Source organism: Dipodomys merriami, unplaced genomic scaffold (assembly GCF_024711535.1).
Source record: "Dipodomys merriami isolate MVZ:Mamm:240054 unplaced genomic scaffold, mDipMer1.0.p SCAF_24, whole genome shotgun sequence".
Taxonomy (NCBI): domain Eukaryota; kingdom Metazoa; phylum Chordata; class Mammalia; order Rodentia; family Heteromyidae; genus Dipodomys; species Dipodomys merriami.
In genome coordinates, this window is record NW_027203826.1 from 19,711,534 (window position 1) to 19,728,607 (window position 17,074).

General features: G+C 51.7%; 1 protein-coding gene across 1 annotated transcript in view; it reads right to left on the reverse strand.

The window, feature by feature from the left end:
• Positions 1-1,214: 1,214 nt before the first annotated feature.
• The window catches only part of Lhx4 (LIM homeobox 4), a 44,420-nt gene continuing 28,560 nt past the window's right edge, over positions 1,215-17,074 (reverse strand). Inside the window, exons 3-6 of the mRNA XM_070034117.1 lie at positions 9,364-9,566; positions 4,656-4,810; positions 4,165-4,336; positions 1,215-2,142 (exon numbers count right to left, since the gene is read on the reverse strand). Of these exons, the coding sequence (XP_069890218.1) occupies positions 1,748-2,142; positions 4,165-4,336; positions 4,656-4,810; positions 9,364-9,566 (925 nt within the window). The 3' untranslated portion in view covers positions 1,215-1,747. The remainder of the gene's footprint in view (positions 2,143-4,164; positions 4,337-4,655; positions 4,811-9,363; positions 9,567-17,074) is intronic.

The window sequence follows — 17,074 nt, forward strand, 5'->3', positions numbered from 1 at the left end:
AGGAAATGTTTCTTCCTTTAGTCTGCCGGCATGCCAAAAATCTGTACAGTCCTCAAAAGATCATCCTCCACTCAAAAGGAAGAGTCCTTGGGCCTTGGCTCCATTAATTCATGTGCAAGAAAGGCAATGCCTTCTCACCCCTCTCGGTCCTGCTGATCTTGTTGTTTTTTTAGAAAGTGGGCAGCTTGAGGAAGCACACCATTTTTCACAGAGTGGCAAAAATAAATCCCAGCCAGCTAAATGCCCAGGTTGTGCAGGGAGAGCTTTTTGGTGGCTTGAGATGGGGTTCAGTGGGTGGCAGTTGCCCTATCACACGGGATTATCTCTCACAGAGGTGCAGCAGCTCACAGGGGGTGGCACATGGTAAAGCAGGCCTGATCTTGTCCTTGCTGCAGGTTTAGCAAAGTGCTATTGCAAACCTCCCAGCAGGAAGCTCCCCCCCCCCACACACAATGCCACTAGCTGCAGAGCTCTGGCTGCCTAAACATGAAACTGGAGCCCAGTGCATGGCTCAAGTCAGCCAGCAACCCGGAGAGATGCAGCCCAAGGGCCACTTAGAATCTTTTGGACAGTTTTAAGGACTGCTCCTCAAATTATTTCTCCAAATTAAGGTAAGCCAAAAAAAAAAAATGCTGGTTCCTGGACATGATCAAGACTGTCCTCCAACTGAGTCAGCGAGTACAGCAAAGAAAGCTTTCGTTTTTTAAAGGGAAGGAATGGAGTCTGCAAGCTCATCTAAACCAACTCCCCCCAAAGCAGAATAGACTCCTCTAATTTCATTTCCACCCACAAGGACAGGGAACTCCAGGAGACTGGCATCTGCCCATGTGGCTAAACAGATGCACATTTGGAATCCAACTGTTTCTACAGGATGTTTTCATTGATGGTTGTTTTGGGATCTCTTGGGTTTAGCTTTGATCATTTCAAAGGCTGTATAGCCCACAGCCTGTCTGGGGGAATAAATGCTACAAGCAAATTAAAAAAGCACACTGCACCAAAGGGACTCATCAGGCAGTCCGTGAAGGTCCAGGGTCACTTGACTCCAGCCTCAGAGTCACCTGCAATGAAAACCACTTCTTGCCATCAGGGAGTCAGTGCCATAGATTGATTTCTTACAAACCAAAACTGATCAATATTCTCTGGTTTGCACTTTGAAGTAGGAAAGTCGTATTTTCACAGCAACAAACAAAAGCAGGGAGGAGGCCATCTTTTACTATCAAACTGTGGCCATCGATATTTTTCACTGACCTTTAATAACTAATAACTTTTATTTGGAAAATTAGTATCATCCAAAAATCATTATACGCAGGGGCCATGGTGCCTGTCCCGCAGGAATCTCATTTTGGTGGGAGCAGTGGTTTGGGAGGCCTGGTCTGAGATGCACCAAGTGGCACAGAGTTCCCAAGGCCAGGTAGCGTGCCACAGTCACCTTGTGCTGTCAAAGCACTGAGCAGCCAAAGCCTCTAAGCAGGGTGGGAAAGGAAGAAGCCAACAAGCCAGCATCCCTAGAGCTCTAGACTGTCCACCTCTGTGCTGTGGCTGAGACGAGGCTACTCTTCCACCACCTCCCAAGAAAGCAATGCCCTAGTGTAGTCTCACAGACTTCTAAACATCAGCGGAAGACTTCCATTGAAAATAATGGAAATTCACATTGGTGCACCTTTGATCCTTAAGAGGCAAGTCTCTTTTGATTCTTGAAGATATTCTTTCAAGCCAGAAGGACATGGAGGGTGGGGAGAGGAGAAGTTTAAAAAGGAGGATGATCCATTTCATCAAGCCAAGAAGCTGGACTAGTTGGAAAGTCGGGATAGCCTACACTGCTTCCTGTGGAGATGTCAGAGGTGGGTCCCCCAGCCATGGCTCTCAGCGTCTGGCTTACGCCCTGCCCTGCATGCGCAATGATGCCCAGGTTAGTGTCCACCGTGTAATCCAGCCCATTGAGCAAAGGAGCGTGGGATGGCAGGGACGATATGGAGGATGGAGACTGGGGGATTCCATAGGGGCTCCCATCCCTCAAGTCCTGATAGGTTTGTCCTGTCCCATCCATGGAGAAGCTCCCATTCATTAACTGTCCGCCTGTAACGTCCCCCACGTTGCCATAAATCCTATTGGTGTGGCCAAGTTCTGAGAGAATTTGATCCTCTGTGGACAAAAGAACGGAGATTTATTATCAGCTACCAGGACTCTGGTGGTCCCTATTTGTCACAAAGCATAATACACATGACCAGGAAAGATGCCCAAGGGCATCTCCCTCACTGCCAAGCACAGGTCAGACATACGTCAGCCGGACATCCAGAGACCAACCCAGTCTACAAGGTAAAACAAGAAACACCTGCAGAGACTGGCTGTGTCCACACGCCTGAACACATGTTGGCAAGCTTGTTGGTTCTCTGTGGCTCATATACTAAGAGTCTCTGGCTACACTGAGGAATCTGAATATACCAGGTTCAGTGAGCTGTGTTATCCATGTCCCAAGTGAAAACTACGTGCTGACAGGATTTGCTCGGAAAGATTTTAGAAAAAGGGTTTGGTTTGGCTGTTTGGGAAACCAGCAAGCCTATATGATCAGGACAGCTAAATCCCACTTTGGGATTTGTGTACGAAATCCTAGTCTACCTGAAGAGGAGGTTCAAAATCAAAGAACTTGGTTTCTCTTTATATCAGGTAAGATCTTTCTTGGGGACCAAGAATGACCCTAAGTAAATGCACCTTCTTATTTCACGGGGATCTAATGGAATCTTGTCACATGAAAGAATGTGTCTTTCCAATATAAGTGAAGTTTTGTCTTAAGAACTAAGAGATTTGCTATTACCCAGAGAGAACAATGATCTAACAACCTGGGACCAATTGCACCCAATAGAAGTAAGTATGAAACAAGATTTAGTCATCTTGTGTGTTCAGGCGGTGGATTTCAGCAGCTCAGATGAGATTTTGTAACATTCCCAATCCTGACAAGAGGCTCAGAAGGTGAGCAGAAGGCGTGCTGAGGAGACTAACACTTAGATTCAGGAGACCTCCGTCTCCTGAGCTCAGTTCTCTCAGGGTAATTTGCTCCTGGCAGACAACCTCCAGGCTTGCACATCACTTCCTATGTAGGGCTTCATAGGCTAGACTTCAACCTCCTATCTCTCTGAGCCCCTTATTCCACCCATGAAGACGTATAAGGGAGAAGAGCTCATGCCTTCGAAAGGGAGAAGGTGAAGTTCTGATCGTCTTCACTGGCTTGGCCTTTTGCCTGTACCTGCCATTGCCTGTGGCCTGTGACCGCTGTGGGAACCACAGCTCCTGTGGGGACAGTCATACTTTCCCCAGCCACAGCCTCAGCTAGCTGTGTTTGTTGTGCCATAAGATGTAAAGTGGGCAATGAGGTGATCCTCATCTCTAAATGGGGAGACGGAGGCTTATGAGAAATGAATCCTTTCGACAGAGCCAGGTTTCCGATCTCCAGTTCAATCCCCTTTTCTCTTCTCCCATAGAAGACTTTCCTCATTTGAGGACTCAGTCATTGAGAACAGTTATGGTTATTTGCAAACAACCCGAGGGTCCACGTCATGCAGTAATTTGCAATTTTGCTGATGCACAAATTGGAACATAGTGCATGCTGCGAAGCTGTGTGCGGGACTCGGGATGAAGTGCGTGGGGAAGGGAGGGAATTGCAGAAGTGCAGTCAGTGTCCCGTCTCACATGCTCTCACTGGATTGATTTCTTAGGGAAAGGCCTGTTGAGCCAGGCCTCCTGCCACCAGGATAGGTGGGGCAGGGTACCCTCTGAGACCCTGGGAGGAGGCCCATCATCCTGAAAAGGGCAGAAGTACCAGAGCAGGCCTGGGACAAAGGCTGAAACACAGCCATCTGTTTGCAGCCACATGACCAGCTTAGGGCACCTCCATCAGCAGAGAAGGAGGCCATGGAGCCCTAGGGCGGAGCCAGGGCCAGGCTGGGTCCTGAAGAAACCAGCCTCCATATTTCACCAGTCTTTTGTTTTCTTGGCCTCTTGTTTTCTACTCATCCCTTGTGGAAAAAGCTGCTAACCCCTTCCCTACCCTGTATTGCAGACCGATGCTCAAGGGAGTGTCAAGCTAGATTCCTACTACAGATCAGGGCTTACTGTTCCCCAGGGCACTCTACTAGGACCTCAAGCCTCAGTCCCTCCAGCCCTGCTCACCTCGGAAGCTCAGCTCACTGTCACTAACCCCACAGTCCTCTGCAGAGCTCTCCTTCTCCTGCTTGCTGCCTCCCCGGCTCCTCTTCACACTCTTGTAGAACTGTCCCCACCGGTGCCGCCCTGCATCCTTCTTCAGGCGCTTCTCCTTGGCCCTTCTGTTCTGAAACCAAACCTGCCACAAAGCACAGTGCCATTCAGAGGGGGGTCTAGCACAAGGCCAAAGTCCCCCAAATCCCCAAGCTAGGTGGCTAGAAATGGACTGAAGCCTCAGCAGAGGGGCGTGCAGGACCAAAGTGTAATGTGCCCGCTAGCTCTTACTGGACCTTCAAGGCTGGCCACCTCGCCAATGCCCCCAGGAGCCTGGCCTGGAGCCCAGCTCCCCACAGAGATCAGAGCCACCACTCACGGTGACTCAGGTGAAAGGCACAGACTCGGGGCTCCACGTCCATCCCTCCCCAGTCCCCAGAGGGCGAAGCAGGCTGGCCACTCACCTGTACCACCCTCATGTCCAGGCCTGTCTCGGACGAGAGCTGCTCCCGCACATGCCGGGCAGGCTTCGGGGAGTTCTTATAGGCATTTTTTAACGTCTCCAGTTGCTTTGCTGTGATGGTGGTCCGTGGCCGCTTCGCCCCAGCTTCTGAGTCATCTGCAATGAAACCAACCTTACCAGGGTCAGCCAAACATGACGTGGGGCGTCTACCCCTTCCCCGGGCGGCCTCCAGCTCAGTTGGACAGTGGGAGGAACGGAACATCACTGAGGCCCGTCCCCCACCCTGGGAACTGATCCTAGTACATATCTACACATGGTAAGGGATGCTCATTGTCCCATTGCTCCTCACAGCCCACGTGGCCCCACACAGGTCTGTCATCACACCGAACATAGACCAGATCACACTTCACTGCTGAGACCCTTGGGAGCCAGCAGGACTATTGAGGTGAAGAAGCCAAACTGAAGCTGGGCATGGGCTGCCCCAGGCTCCACCCCTCCCACCCGGGGCCTGCATTCTCCTCCTCCCAACCACAGGGGAAGCCTGCACTTCATGTATCATCTCAGCAAAGTTTGTGGGTCAGAACCCACTGGTGGGTTGTTAAGGAATTTAGTAGGAAGCCAGGTGCTGGTAGCTCCTGCCTATAATCCTACCTATTCAAGAGGCTGAGATCAGCAGGCTGAAGTTCAAAGCCAGCCTGGGCAGAATAGTCCAAGAGACCCGATCTCCAACTGACCAGCAAAAAGCTGGGCTGGAGACATGACTCAAGCAGTAGAGCACCAGCCAAGTAAGGAATCTGAGTAAGCAAGAGGCCCTGAATTCAAGCTACAGTAACACACAGACACACACACACACTCTCTAAAAGGTTAAAAAAAATGAGTAGGATAAGGCAAACATTATTTCATAAAACATGTGCTGAGTTGTTTGTTTTGTTTTTCTTTTTGTTGTGTTTGGCCATGCTGGCCTTGCAAATACTAGGCAAGCACTCTTCCTCTAAGCTACGTCCCTAACTCTAAAATTCGTTTCTTGTGATGGATCATGCAAGTCTTTGAAAAGCACTGGGCTAAAGAGTAGCCAGGGCAACACATTGGCCAGCAGTCTTTAGTGGGGTTTTTGTTTTGTTTTATTGGTGGTACTGGGATTGCACGGCTTCAGCTCTGCCCCTTTCCCTCAATGGGCTTGAAGCCTGCAGTTCTTATTGATGTTGGTTTGTCTGCTCAGTCAGGCACAGAAAGCTGCCCCTGAGTGTTCGTGAGGGAGAAGGGGGTAAACAGCTGCTTCCTCCCAACCTCCCCTCCTGCCCCCCCCCCCCGCCGCTGTGCAGAGCATAAGGTGAGCAGTGGCTCTTGCCTTCTCTGAGTTGCCCCATTTGTGCTGCTACCTTCCTGCCCCTTTGCCTTTCCTCCTCCCACTCCAGTCAAGAAAACCCTCTGTGAGGAGCAACAAGAACAACCAATATTGATTAAGCACCTGCTGTGTGTCTGGGTTGGCCGAGAGCTTTATGTGCCTTCAGTCCTCACCATTCTGAAGGTTTTTTTTGTGGAGTCAGAAGATGTGAGTTCAGCCTTGGAGTCTCACCTCTCTGAAGCTGAGGGCACCAATCTAGGAATTAAGTAGCTGTGCAGCTCAGACCCACACAACACCCATGCACCTGGCCATCCGTCTCCTCCAACAAGCCACATCATCCTGGAACAGCTCCCTCCCACCTGCCTCCCTGCTGTAGTCCAGGATCAAAACAGAGGTAATGGAGCAGTCCTTGGTAGTCATTACAACTTAGTGAGGAAAACTTCTGAAATGCTCTACTTTAAATTCTTAGGAAGGGTCAGATGCATAGAGCTGATAGCATGACATGGTTTCATACAAATTTGACTTATGCAAATACAAAATAATGCACAGTTAACTATTCAGTCTTTGTGTATAAAACTTTTAATAAACTGTCACAAAGACGGGAGGTGGGCATGGTAGCACTTACTGTAGTAAACAGCACTGGGAGACTGAGACAGAAGGATCACATTCAAACACCAGTCTAGGTTACTTAGTGAGACTTTCTATCAAAAAAAAGTTTTAAATCATAGAGAATCATTGAATTTCAAAATAGGTTGACCTAGCGAATTAGAAGCTATTTTCACCCCAGCCAGATGGACAGTGCCCTGAGTGCACCTGTCACCCTGATTGGCCCAGTGGTTAGTGCCATGCCACTGCTTACATACAGAGAAAAGTTCTTCATGTGACTATGGGGACGATTATGCTGTTATTTTAACATTCACTGTTATTATAATTTAAAATCTTTTTTATATCCTATAACAATGTCATCCAAGTATTCATTAAGTAGCGATGGCAGTGCTCGTGCTGAAAAATGTACCTAAAAATCAATAACTTTGGTGCGGAAGTTAAATGTGATAAAACACGGTGAGGAAGGCCAAGCAAGCCCACGATACCCTGAGCTGTTAATTTAGGAGAGAGTGGGGGGGGGGGCTGGAGATAATGCTGAGGAAAGAAAAAGTAGCATGAAGGTGACATACACTTCACTGGTTATGGATTTGTGTGCAGAACACTCCCTCCCCCTACTTTTTACATTCATTCCCATGGAAAAAATTAGTCTTAACATATGTTACTTTTGAATTATGCAGAGCCTTCTAGAACTTGTCTCTGGCGTACAATACGACCTCATTTGACTGCCAATGCAAACGTCCAAAGGAGAGGGGACAAATGAACAAAATCCTCCTCACTAAGGAGCACATGGCTGATATTAGATTCTTTGTTTAGCCCCAGGGATGGAATTACAGGCTTGAAAGAAGGTTCTGAGGAGCAAGGCGGAATGAGAACAAATGAAAAGACAGACAAACATCCTATAAGAGACAAAGACCACCGGGATCATACAGGATGGAGACAAGGGACCCCTGGGGAACATGCTGGAAGCACCACTGTTTTTACCCCAGTACACCCTCCGCTCTGTCTCTATATCTCTTCCACATGAATCTCACTCTTCTAGGGCATCCTGTTTCACATGCCTCGCCTTACTTAAATCTCAGACTATAGCCCAGTGTGGCAGCATCATCCCCCCCCCCATATTTAGCTGAGAAGCTAAGACTCAGCCCCTTACTCAGCTTTCCAGGGAAGGTCCAAGTTCATAGAGACACCCACCCACCCCCTGACACTAAACCCAGCGCCTTTCCATTCCCCTTGGTGGTTTACTACAGGGAAAATCTTTTTGTGAATGGATGATCCCTCCACCATGCCCACTTCCCCAGCAATGTTACCGCCCGTCCACTGGAGCCATCCACAGTGCCAGGAGACACTGGGCTGAGAGCCCCAGGATCTAAAGGAGGGCTCTGACAGTGCCACTCTGGGCAGGACTCCGAGGGGGTGGTGTGCTGCTCTTTGGTAAGGAGGATCAGCGTTTGTACCTAAGGTACCATGGCTTCTCTGAGTCCACCTTGTCCCTGAAGAACCCTCCTGCTCTTCTGCAACATCCTAATGGTGTCCAAAGCAGTAGTGATATGAGAAGTATGTGAGGCCAGGAATGATCTGGAAGGATATACATGAACAATTCACTCTCTCTCTGTCTCTTTCTCTGTCTCTGTCTGTCTGCCTCTCTCTCTTCCCCTCTCTCTCTCTCTCTCTCTCTCTCTCTCTCTCTCTCTCTCTCTCTCTCTCTCTCTCTCTCTCTCTCTCTCTCTCTCTCTCTCTCTCTCTTCTCCCCTCCCTCTTCCTCTTTCCCTCAAGCTCACATTGGTTGATAAGGGCTATTTTCCTCAGAAACACTTCTGAGTCAATCACAATGTCAGAGGCTAAAGCACTTGATGTCCTGTGGGTTCATGTTTAAGATTAAGATTAAGAGTTCCTGTTCAAGTTTAAGATTAAGAGGTTGAATTTGACCAAATCCCAAATTCAGATCCTGGGCATCACACGCACACACACATACACACACACACACACACACACACACACACACACACACACACACACACACACACACACACGCACACGTAGGCACAGCTGTGAATGGGAAGTGAAGGAGCCAGGCTTAGCAATGTACAGGTCTGAGCCCTGTCTGGGCACCGGAAGCTCTCTGGATCCCTGAGAACATGACATGGGGATGCAGAGCCGCTGCCGCCAGGCTGCGGGTGGGTCTGGGGTTCCAGGTGTGGCTATACTACGCTAGGGCCCAACACCAGCCTGGGCCCAGGCTGGGAGCTCCGGCTGCGGTGCAGGCTGTGCCCGGGCAGAGTCAGGGGAAGTCATGTTGCTGAGCCGCCCTCCATGTGCCCCATGACACACTGGACTCCAGCTCCAACCTCTGGGGGCAGAAGCCCAAGGAGTCACAGCCCTCGGTGGGAAAGGAAAACAGAGACAACAAAGCCCTGGCTGCCTCAAAGTGCTGTGGCTCTCATCGTTCAGCAGCATTTGGAGCATGGAGTGCGAACAGAACTCCCAGCGCCACCCTAGGCCGACACAACAGTGACATCATGACAACAGTGACATCATGACAACAGTGACATCATGACCACTCAGTCCTTCAGGCTGCTGTGGGAGGCAGCTTTCTGCTACTCACTGAAGCCCAGAAGTGCTAACAGGTTGGGGTGTTCCTAGCTTGGGGACACTTCTCAGAGGAGGCCGTGGAGCAGGGCTCAGAGACTGCATAGGTACAAAACCGGGATACAGGCCCCTTAGAAGCCTGTGAAAGGCGCCCCAGGGCCACGGCGCTTACCATTCTGCTTGGCTGTCTCGTAGTCTTCCTTGCACACCAGCCGCCCGTCCTCCATGAGGTAGAACTCGTCCCCCGTGGCCAGCTGCCGGTTGCAGATGATGCAGGCAAAGCAGTGCAGGTGGTAGACGAAGTCCTGGGCCTTGCGGACCACCTGTGTCGGGGGGATGCCCTGTTGGCAGGCCGTGCATTTTGTGCCAAAGCGCCTGTCGAGGCAGCATAAATGATCAGACCAAGCTGGCGGGTGCTGGACAGTGTCTTCTGTCCCCTCTCCTCCCCTACCCCTTCCATGGCCACAGCATCAATCTCCCACTCCACCCCCCCACCCCCGGCCCCTGGACCCTCAGACCTACCCTCTAGGCTTCCAACCAGCCTCCCGCCTTTTGTCTCAGGCTCTTTTGCCACAAATGCAGGTGTTGAGTCAGAACAAGGGTCTCCAGTCCCCTTCCCAAGGCTGGCATCCCAGGGGGCCATACCACTTGCCTGACACCCGTCAACATGGTGGCAGACGGAGGGCTTTCTAAGTCCCCCCATGGAACCTGCTGTCACTCTGGGCCTCCCTCCAGGTGCTACACAGAAAATCAGCCTGCTGTGTATAAAACCCCCAGCAGCCCCACCTCTGCCCAGCTCCCCTGGGCACCTGTCCCTGCATGGCCATGTGCCAGCATTTGCCTGAGTCCACACGGGCACTCCGGAGAAAACCCACTTCGTCAGCAGAGCTCAGCGCTCCTGACAGCTCATCTCTCTGGTCCTCTATCTCTCCCTCTCTCCCCTCCATACAGCACAAGGGAAAGTCCCCACCCCCACCCCATGGACCAATGGTCCGAAGTGGGCCCGGGAAGCCCCTGTGACTTTTCCAGGATGCGATAGATCTCAGTTTGGAAAATGCTATGGCCCAGCTTCCTGGGCTGGCAAGAGGAAATTACCCAGGGCCAACCTGTGCCAGGGCTAGAGGGAAGAACACAGCTGCATTGACACGAGTATTCAGCCAGGCCCTGGCAGCCAGAGGTACGTGGAAATACACCAAGGGTCACAGGGCTCGCACAACCCAGGACCGCCAAGTGCCAGGCCTTGCTGCAGGTGTGCTTTCCTTACTTTGGGAGGGAGGAAGCCAGGAGGGGCCCGGGAAGCAAGGGCAGAGTTTAAAACAGCAATCAACCTAATTATTCATGACACTTCACACAGCAGAACTTTATCTTCTTCAGGATGAAAGACTTCGCCTAATGGATCTGGGGAAGGTTTGATTTTAATGGTCCTTTTAACTAATGCTTATAGGCAGCCTGATTTCCCCAGAAAGGACAGTACATATTTCATCCACATTAATACCAAATAAATTAATTATGGTCATGGCTATCATGATGAATCCCAGATTAATGCGGATTGATGGGTCTCTTATGCAGTAATGATACCTGCTGAGGGGCTGCAGCGGCCTGTGACAACGCGAAGCCAACTACCACTTCAGAACCCCTTGCCAGGGACAGGGTGTGCCAGAGAAAGGGGGGTGGTTCTCCATATCCACCTGAGTAGCTCCCCAAGAGCCAGTAGTGGGTGGTTGGGGGATGATTCTTTGGATGCCAGTACAAGAGTGTTGGCGTGCACAGAGAGGTCTTCTGCATTCCAAGCACACACGCACCGTAGTTGCAGGGGGAGCAACTTTGGACATTCTCCCTACCCAGGATGTTCAGAATCCTGCCTCAGGACAACCTGCAATTTTGTCCGATTTTCAAAGGGATGCAGGACCCAGATATTAAAGGCTTGTTAAATAGTGAACCACGTTTTTAGAGGGTGAGGAAGAAGATGACGAAACCTGAAGGCTGAGAACAAAGTGTGTATGTAGAACCCAGAGAAAGCAAGCCTGCATGTGTGTCACAAGGGCGTTTTCAAAAGGCCCGTGCCAACGGGCGCTGGTGTAATCCTAGCTACTCAAGAAGCTGAGATCTGAGGATCAAGGTTCAAAGCCAGAAACATCAGTGACACTCTCATCTCCAATTAACCACCCCACAACCCAAAAATGGACCTGTGGCTCAAGCGATCGAGTGCTAGCCCTGCGCCTCTGTTCCCCCCCTTGGCCAATCTACAAGGTGGTTACTTAAATGAACACGGCCTCCAGCCACCATGCTCACAGCAAAGCTTCCAAGACAGCCCTAAATGCAGGGGGGGTCAATTGCCTTTGCTGAAGATACTGGGCCAGGAACTGCCCTGGAGACAATCTAGAGTTTTCCAAAAGTAAATCCTGCCCAAAGGGCCCTGAGGAGAGGAGGATTGAGCAGAGAATCCTGGGCAGAGCAGGAACCCTCCTGCATAACAGCTCTGCATCTCCTGACCTCACAAAAGCAGGCTGGGCTTTCCGTGGCCGGAAGCCCTGGCTGACACTGGAGCACCAGAGACATGAAAGATAACGGGGGTATAAATTTAATCTACATCCCGACAGTGATTCATGCACGCGGGTGGCAAGTGCACGAGAAAAATGAAAAATAAATGGACTTTTCCAGCATTTTTTAGCAATTGAAGCAATTTTCCTGATTGCGGGATTTATACCAATGCTAAGTGGAAGTTGTTCCTCATTACCTTCCCCCCCACACCCCCCGCAGCAGAGCTGGGGGCGGGGGGAACACTTCATGCACCCTTTTATAGTCCCCAGAGTTTCCCTGGCCCAGCTCCAAGTGGCACCGCCACCCCACATCTAATCAGAGCCAGTAGACCTAGAATAAGGTGCCACGTTGTGCAGGTTCCCCCACACACACACACACACACAAACCCAGTTCCAGAGACCTCAGACCACATCACAGATGAGAAGGGCCTGGCAGGCCGCACGCTTGTCCTGTGACCACACTGCTGTTGGTAAAATTCCTGGGCTGCTACAGTGAGAACCAACAGTCTAACTACTCTGACCAGCTGTGAAGGAGGCTAGGTCAAGAAGTGAGGGACGGACACCAGCCCAGGAAATCAGCTTCTGAGGATTTTCCAGGCAGTACCCCCTTGATGCCATCCCTAAGTACCTACTATGTGCATAGCCTGCCCACTCGGTCACATCATGTCCACTGGTCTGCCCCTTCAGAGAGACGTTCCTGCCAGTCCTGACTAGCCAGGCCTCCAGGGAGGGCCAGTTTCCCCGAGAGGCAGCTGGAAGGGATCCAAAATGACCCTAAATGGCAAGAAAGGGTGCTGGAGTACAGTTTAGTCCGTGGGCAGAGTGCTTATCTAACATGCACCAGACCCTGGGTTTGCTCCCAACACAGCAAAAACAAAATAAAAAGATTGAGGAAGGACTTGCTAATGGCTCACGATGTTATTTATTCCTCTGATTGATACCACTGGAAACTCCCTATCATCCCTGCCTACCACACAGTAGGCAAGGAAGAGGTAGGAAGGGAGGAAGGAAAGAAGGAAGGGAGGAAGGAAGGAAGGAAGGAAGGAAGGAAGGAAGGAAGGAAGGAAGGAAGGAAGGAAGGAAGGAAGGAAAGGAAGGAAGGAAGGAAAGGAGGGAAGGAAGGAAAGGAGGGAAGGAAGGAAAGGAGGGAAGGAAGGAAAGGAGGGAGGGAGGGAGGGAGGGAGAGAGGAAGGGAAGAAAGGAGTGCTAACTACTCTTTAAATGTTCATCTGTACGTATAGAACTCAAGGGGAAACGGGTGAGAAGTGCAGCAGTGGAGCTCTCTGGACACTGATGAAAGTAAATTATACAACTCCTGGGTGAAGATGGGAGGGAGGGACTGGGAGAAAGGGAAGGGAAGACATTTCATGAAAGGAAATATACCCATACCTGACTCGCTTCATTGTAATCCCTCTGTATATCACCTTCAAAGTAACAATAAAGTAAAAAAAAAAAAAAAAAAGAAAAGAAAAAGAAAAACTAAAAACCAAGTGTCCATGTGAGTGATCAGGGAAGGATGGCTCCCATCGGCACAGCAGGAAGGGAACCGAGGCCAGCCTGCAGTGAGGCTGTGCTTTGCTAAAACCCAACACCAACTGTCCAACCCACGTTGCTGTCATCCCATGCATGTCCCCAGAGTGAACGGAGGGGATGGGGAGAAACAGGCTCAGCCAAGCGAGGTGTGGCCCCAAGCCTGCAGCAGCAGCGAGTGAGACCAGGGCTTGCACTTGGTGCTCCTGAGACAAGGCAGCTGAGGAGTGCAGGCCACACAGCTGCCCTAGCTCAGGCTAGCACTGAGGAGCTTTCATGTCCCAGTAGCTCTGCGATACAGGGGCTGAGCTGGGTGCTCACTCTGACCCCACCTGGCTGGTGTGAGAGGGTCTGGCCAAGCACTAGCTGCATTGCTGGTTCTCAGGACCATCCTTGAACCCACCCTCAGCTCCCGTGCTTGGCCTGAGCCCCTGCCTCCACCAACTGCCATAGAGGGACCTCTCTGAGCCACTCACTAGGGCAGGGACACACGGACTTCTGGCATATCCCTGATTTGCTGTGCTAGTCCTTGATCAGCCCCATATGACCATGTGGCAGTCCCGAGATGCTACCCATGCAGGTCACTGAGCGCCTGTTCACCACACCTACTGTATGCTGACAGCTGTATGATGCATCCCTCACCCTGGCTGTGACAGTCACTGCCACCCAGCATCATCACCCTTGGTGACTTCAGCTCCTGGCTCGGCTCCACTCCACCGAACCACACAGACCATCCTTCCACCCTGCCCTTTGACCTCTTCTCCACCCTTCTTCAGCTGCTCAAGATACTGTCCCCAGTAATGCCAAAACCCTGCAAGAACTTCCATCCCCCCACCCCCACCTGGAGCGGGACTACCACCTGCTACGCACTGGGCATGCTCCCTCTAGAGGGCCCTGCAGTAAGCTAATTCTAACCACTCAGGGACTGCGTTTCTCACTTGCCTAGCCCTGTCCCTCATTCCCCCCCCCACACACACACACCGTGGTCTCGCTCTCCAGCAACGGTTCCATGGACCACCTTACGAATCCTCCCTCCTCCTTCCCTACTCTAGTGCAGAGCTGAAAAAAACGCAGCACCTTGTTGACTTTAAGTTGATATGGAGGGTGGGCATGGTGGTACACACCTCTGATCTCAGCACTCAGGAGACAACAGCAAGAGTTTTAAGACCAGCCTGCCCTATAAGCAAAAGCTTATCTCACAAAGCCAGAGAGAGAGAGAGAGAGAGAGAGAGAGAGAGAGAGAGAGAGAGAGAGAGATGGGGGAGGAGGAAGGAGAGGGTGATGGAGAAGGAGGGGGGAGAGAAGGGGAGAGGGACAGGGAGAGGGAGAGGGGCCCAGAAACCATACTTCCCTAGTCTGTTTCTCATTCTCGCACTCACAATCTCTTCTCTACAGCCTCCCCCGTGGGTGTCAGCTGGTGGAGCAGGTTCTGTTTCCTGGAGCAGGAGCCGCTTTGGGAAGATCCACCGTGTGCCCCACCGCCCGTCCACCACCACAGCCAGGACCCTTTCCTGGCCCCAGGTGGCCAGTCGTGCCCTGTTCTCGGCCAGCCTCCATCCTCACACAGAGCACCTTCCTTCTGACCCACCTTCTACCCTGTCCCCTCTGCCCTCCCTGTCAAGTCTGTGCCCTGTCTGCCAGCTCTGAATCCATTATGGGGAAAAATCCTCAGGGAGTTCTGGAGGCCAGGACTCGGACGCCCCTTGCACAGGTTGCTCTTGAATCCATCCAGCCTCACCAGCCAGCCAAGGCTGCGCTTGGCAGGTGGTAGGCGGGTTGGCATGGCTACCAGCGGCGGCTCCCATCCCCCCATCCCTCCTGACCTTGCAGCTGCAGGAGCTCACCAGGCCTCCGGGCCGCTCCCCTGGCTGAGCCCTCTCACCCCCCACGGCCCTCCTTCCCCCACCCCTACACCCCTGACACTGGGAGGCCCTGCCACTCAGCACCTTCCTCAGATGCTCCTCCCCCCATCTTCCTCACTGCAGATTGCTGAAGCTTCATTCTTCCAATTGCTCAGGCCCAGAACTTGGACTGTCCGCTAGATCTGTCAGCAAATCCTGCTGACTTGGCCCCAAAGTGCTGGGCTGCTTCTCAATTCCATTCCTCTGCCTCCTTCTCTGGTTCTAATAGCCACCAGCCTCCCCCTACAGCTGTCCCTGGCGGCCCACATCCTCCCTCACAGCTACCCCTGTGTTTCCACACAGCAGCCATGGAAACTAAGGCCACATACACCATCTTCCTGTTCTCCCCTCTGCCCCCACCCCATCCCTTCCCCCGTCCCCCACCGCGGCTCCTTCCTCAGAGTCAAAGCCAAAGCCACTGCTAATGGTTGAAAATCTACCCCATGCCCACCCCTGGCCTTCTGATCTCAGTTCCTTCCTCACGTCCACACTCTGCCCTGCTCACCTTCCTTCCCCTGGGGCCCTGGGGACACTCTTTCCCCAACACCTGCATGGCTCACCCCTGCCATTCCCATGGTCTCCCCGGAAATGCCACCTCCTCTGGTCTTCCATGATCACCCCCAGCACTTTCTTTCTCCTCTCCAGAGCACTCAGCTCGAAAGCTGCCCTGAGCATTGTTCTTGATCGTCTCCCCACTTCCCCCACTGAACCCAGCACCCCAGCAGAGCCTGACCAGGTGATAGTCTAAATGAACAAGAGGTCTGCAGTCCCCCCCACCCCGGCTCCCACTGCTACATGTGAAGCAAGTTCAGAGAGGGTGGGAAACATGCCCAGAACTCACAGCTGAGATGGTAGGGCTGGGGTTTGAACCCAGAGCTCTTCCGCAGCGCGCCTCCCTCGCGCTTGGCCATTGCAAGGCAGATGGCAGGGAGCAGCCCAGACCCCAAGCCAGCCGCCACAGCACGACGTGCCGTCCCAGGGAAACAAAATACTGCATAACTTGATTTTATGCTTTAATTGCTTGCCGGTGATTTACTGCCGGCTGTATATTTTTTTCCCAGCTGACACTTCCCTACATGTATTTCTTTTATCTATCACCGCATTTGACAGGTAAGTTGCTGATATTTACTGTTACTGTAGGTACGAGCATTTCCAACATATATCACCACCCACTCTCAGGCCACAGCCATGTCACCAGCACATAAAGCTCCGCCCAAGCCCACGGTCACATCTGGAATGGTAAAATCTTGAGGGTGCCGACTGCACGCCATCACACATACGCCTGCCTATTTTACCAGAGGTGACCCCCAGACAATGCCTCGTACCCAGGCCTTTGAACGCGGTGGGGTTGGGTTGTCTGTTGTTTGGCAGTACTGGGTTGATGCTGATCAAAATGCATTGCGCACATAAATAGACATGTTAAAATGAAGTCCCTCTGTACAGCGACTTGAAGACAATAAAAAGTGGGGTGAAGGGGGGCCTGGCTGCTGGTAGGTCACACCTGTAATCTAGCTACTCAGGAGGCTACTCAGATTCTAGGTACTCAGATCCTCAGATCTGAGGATCGCAGTTCAAAGCCAGCCTAGACAGGAAAGTCCATGAGACTCTTATCGCCAATAAACCACCAGAAAACCAGAAATGGAGCTGTGGCTCAAAGTGATAGAGCACTAGACTTCAGTGAGGTGCCCAGGCCCTGAGTTCAAGCCCCATAGCTGACAAAAACAAAAACAAAAGCAGTGGGGGAGAATACTGGGATTCGAACTTAGGACCTTGCACTTGCTAGGAAAGTACTCTACCACCCAAGATACACACCTCCAGCTCCTTTTTGTTTTCATTATTTTTCAAGCAGGGTCTTATGTTTTGTTGTTATTGTTGTTTGTCAGCCATGGGGCTTGAACTCTGGGCCTGGGCG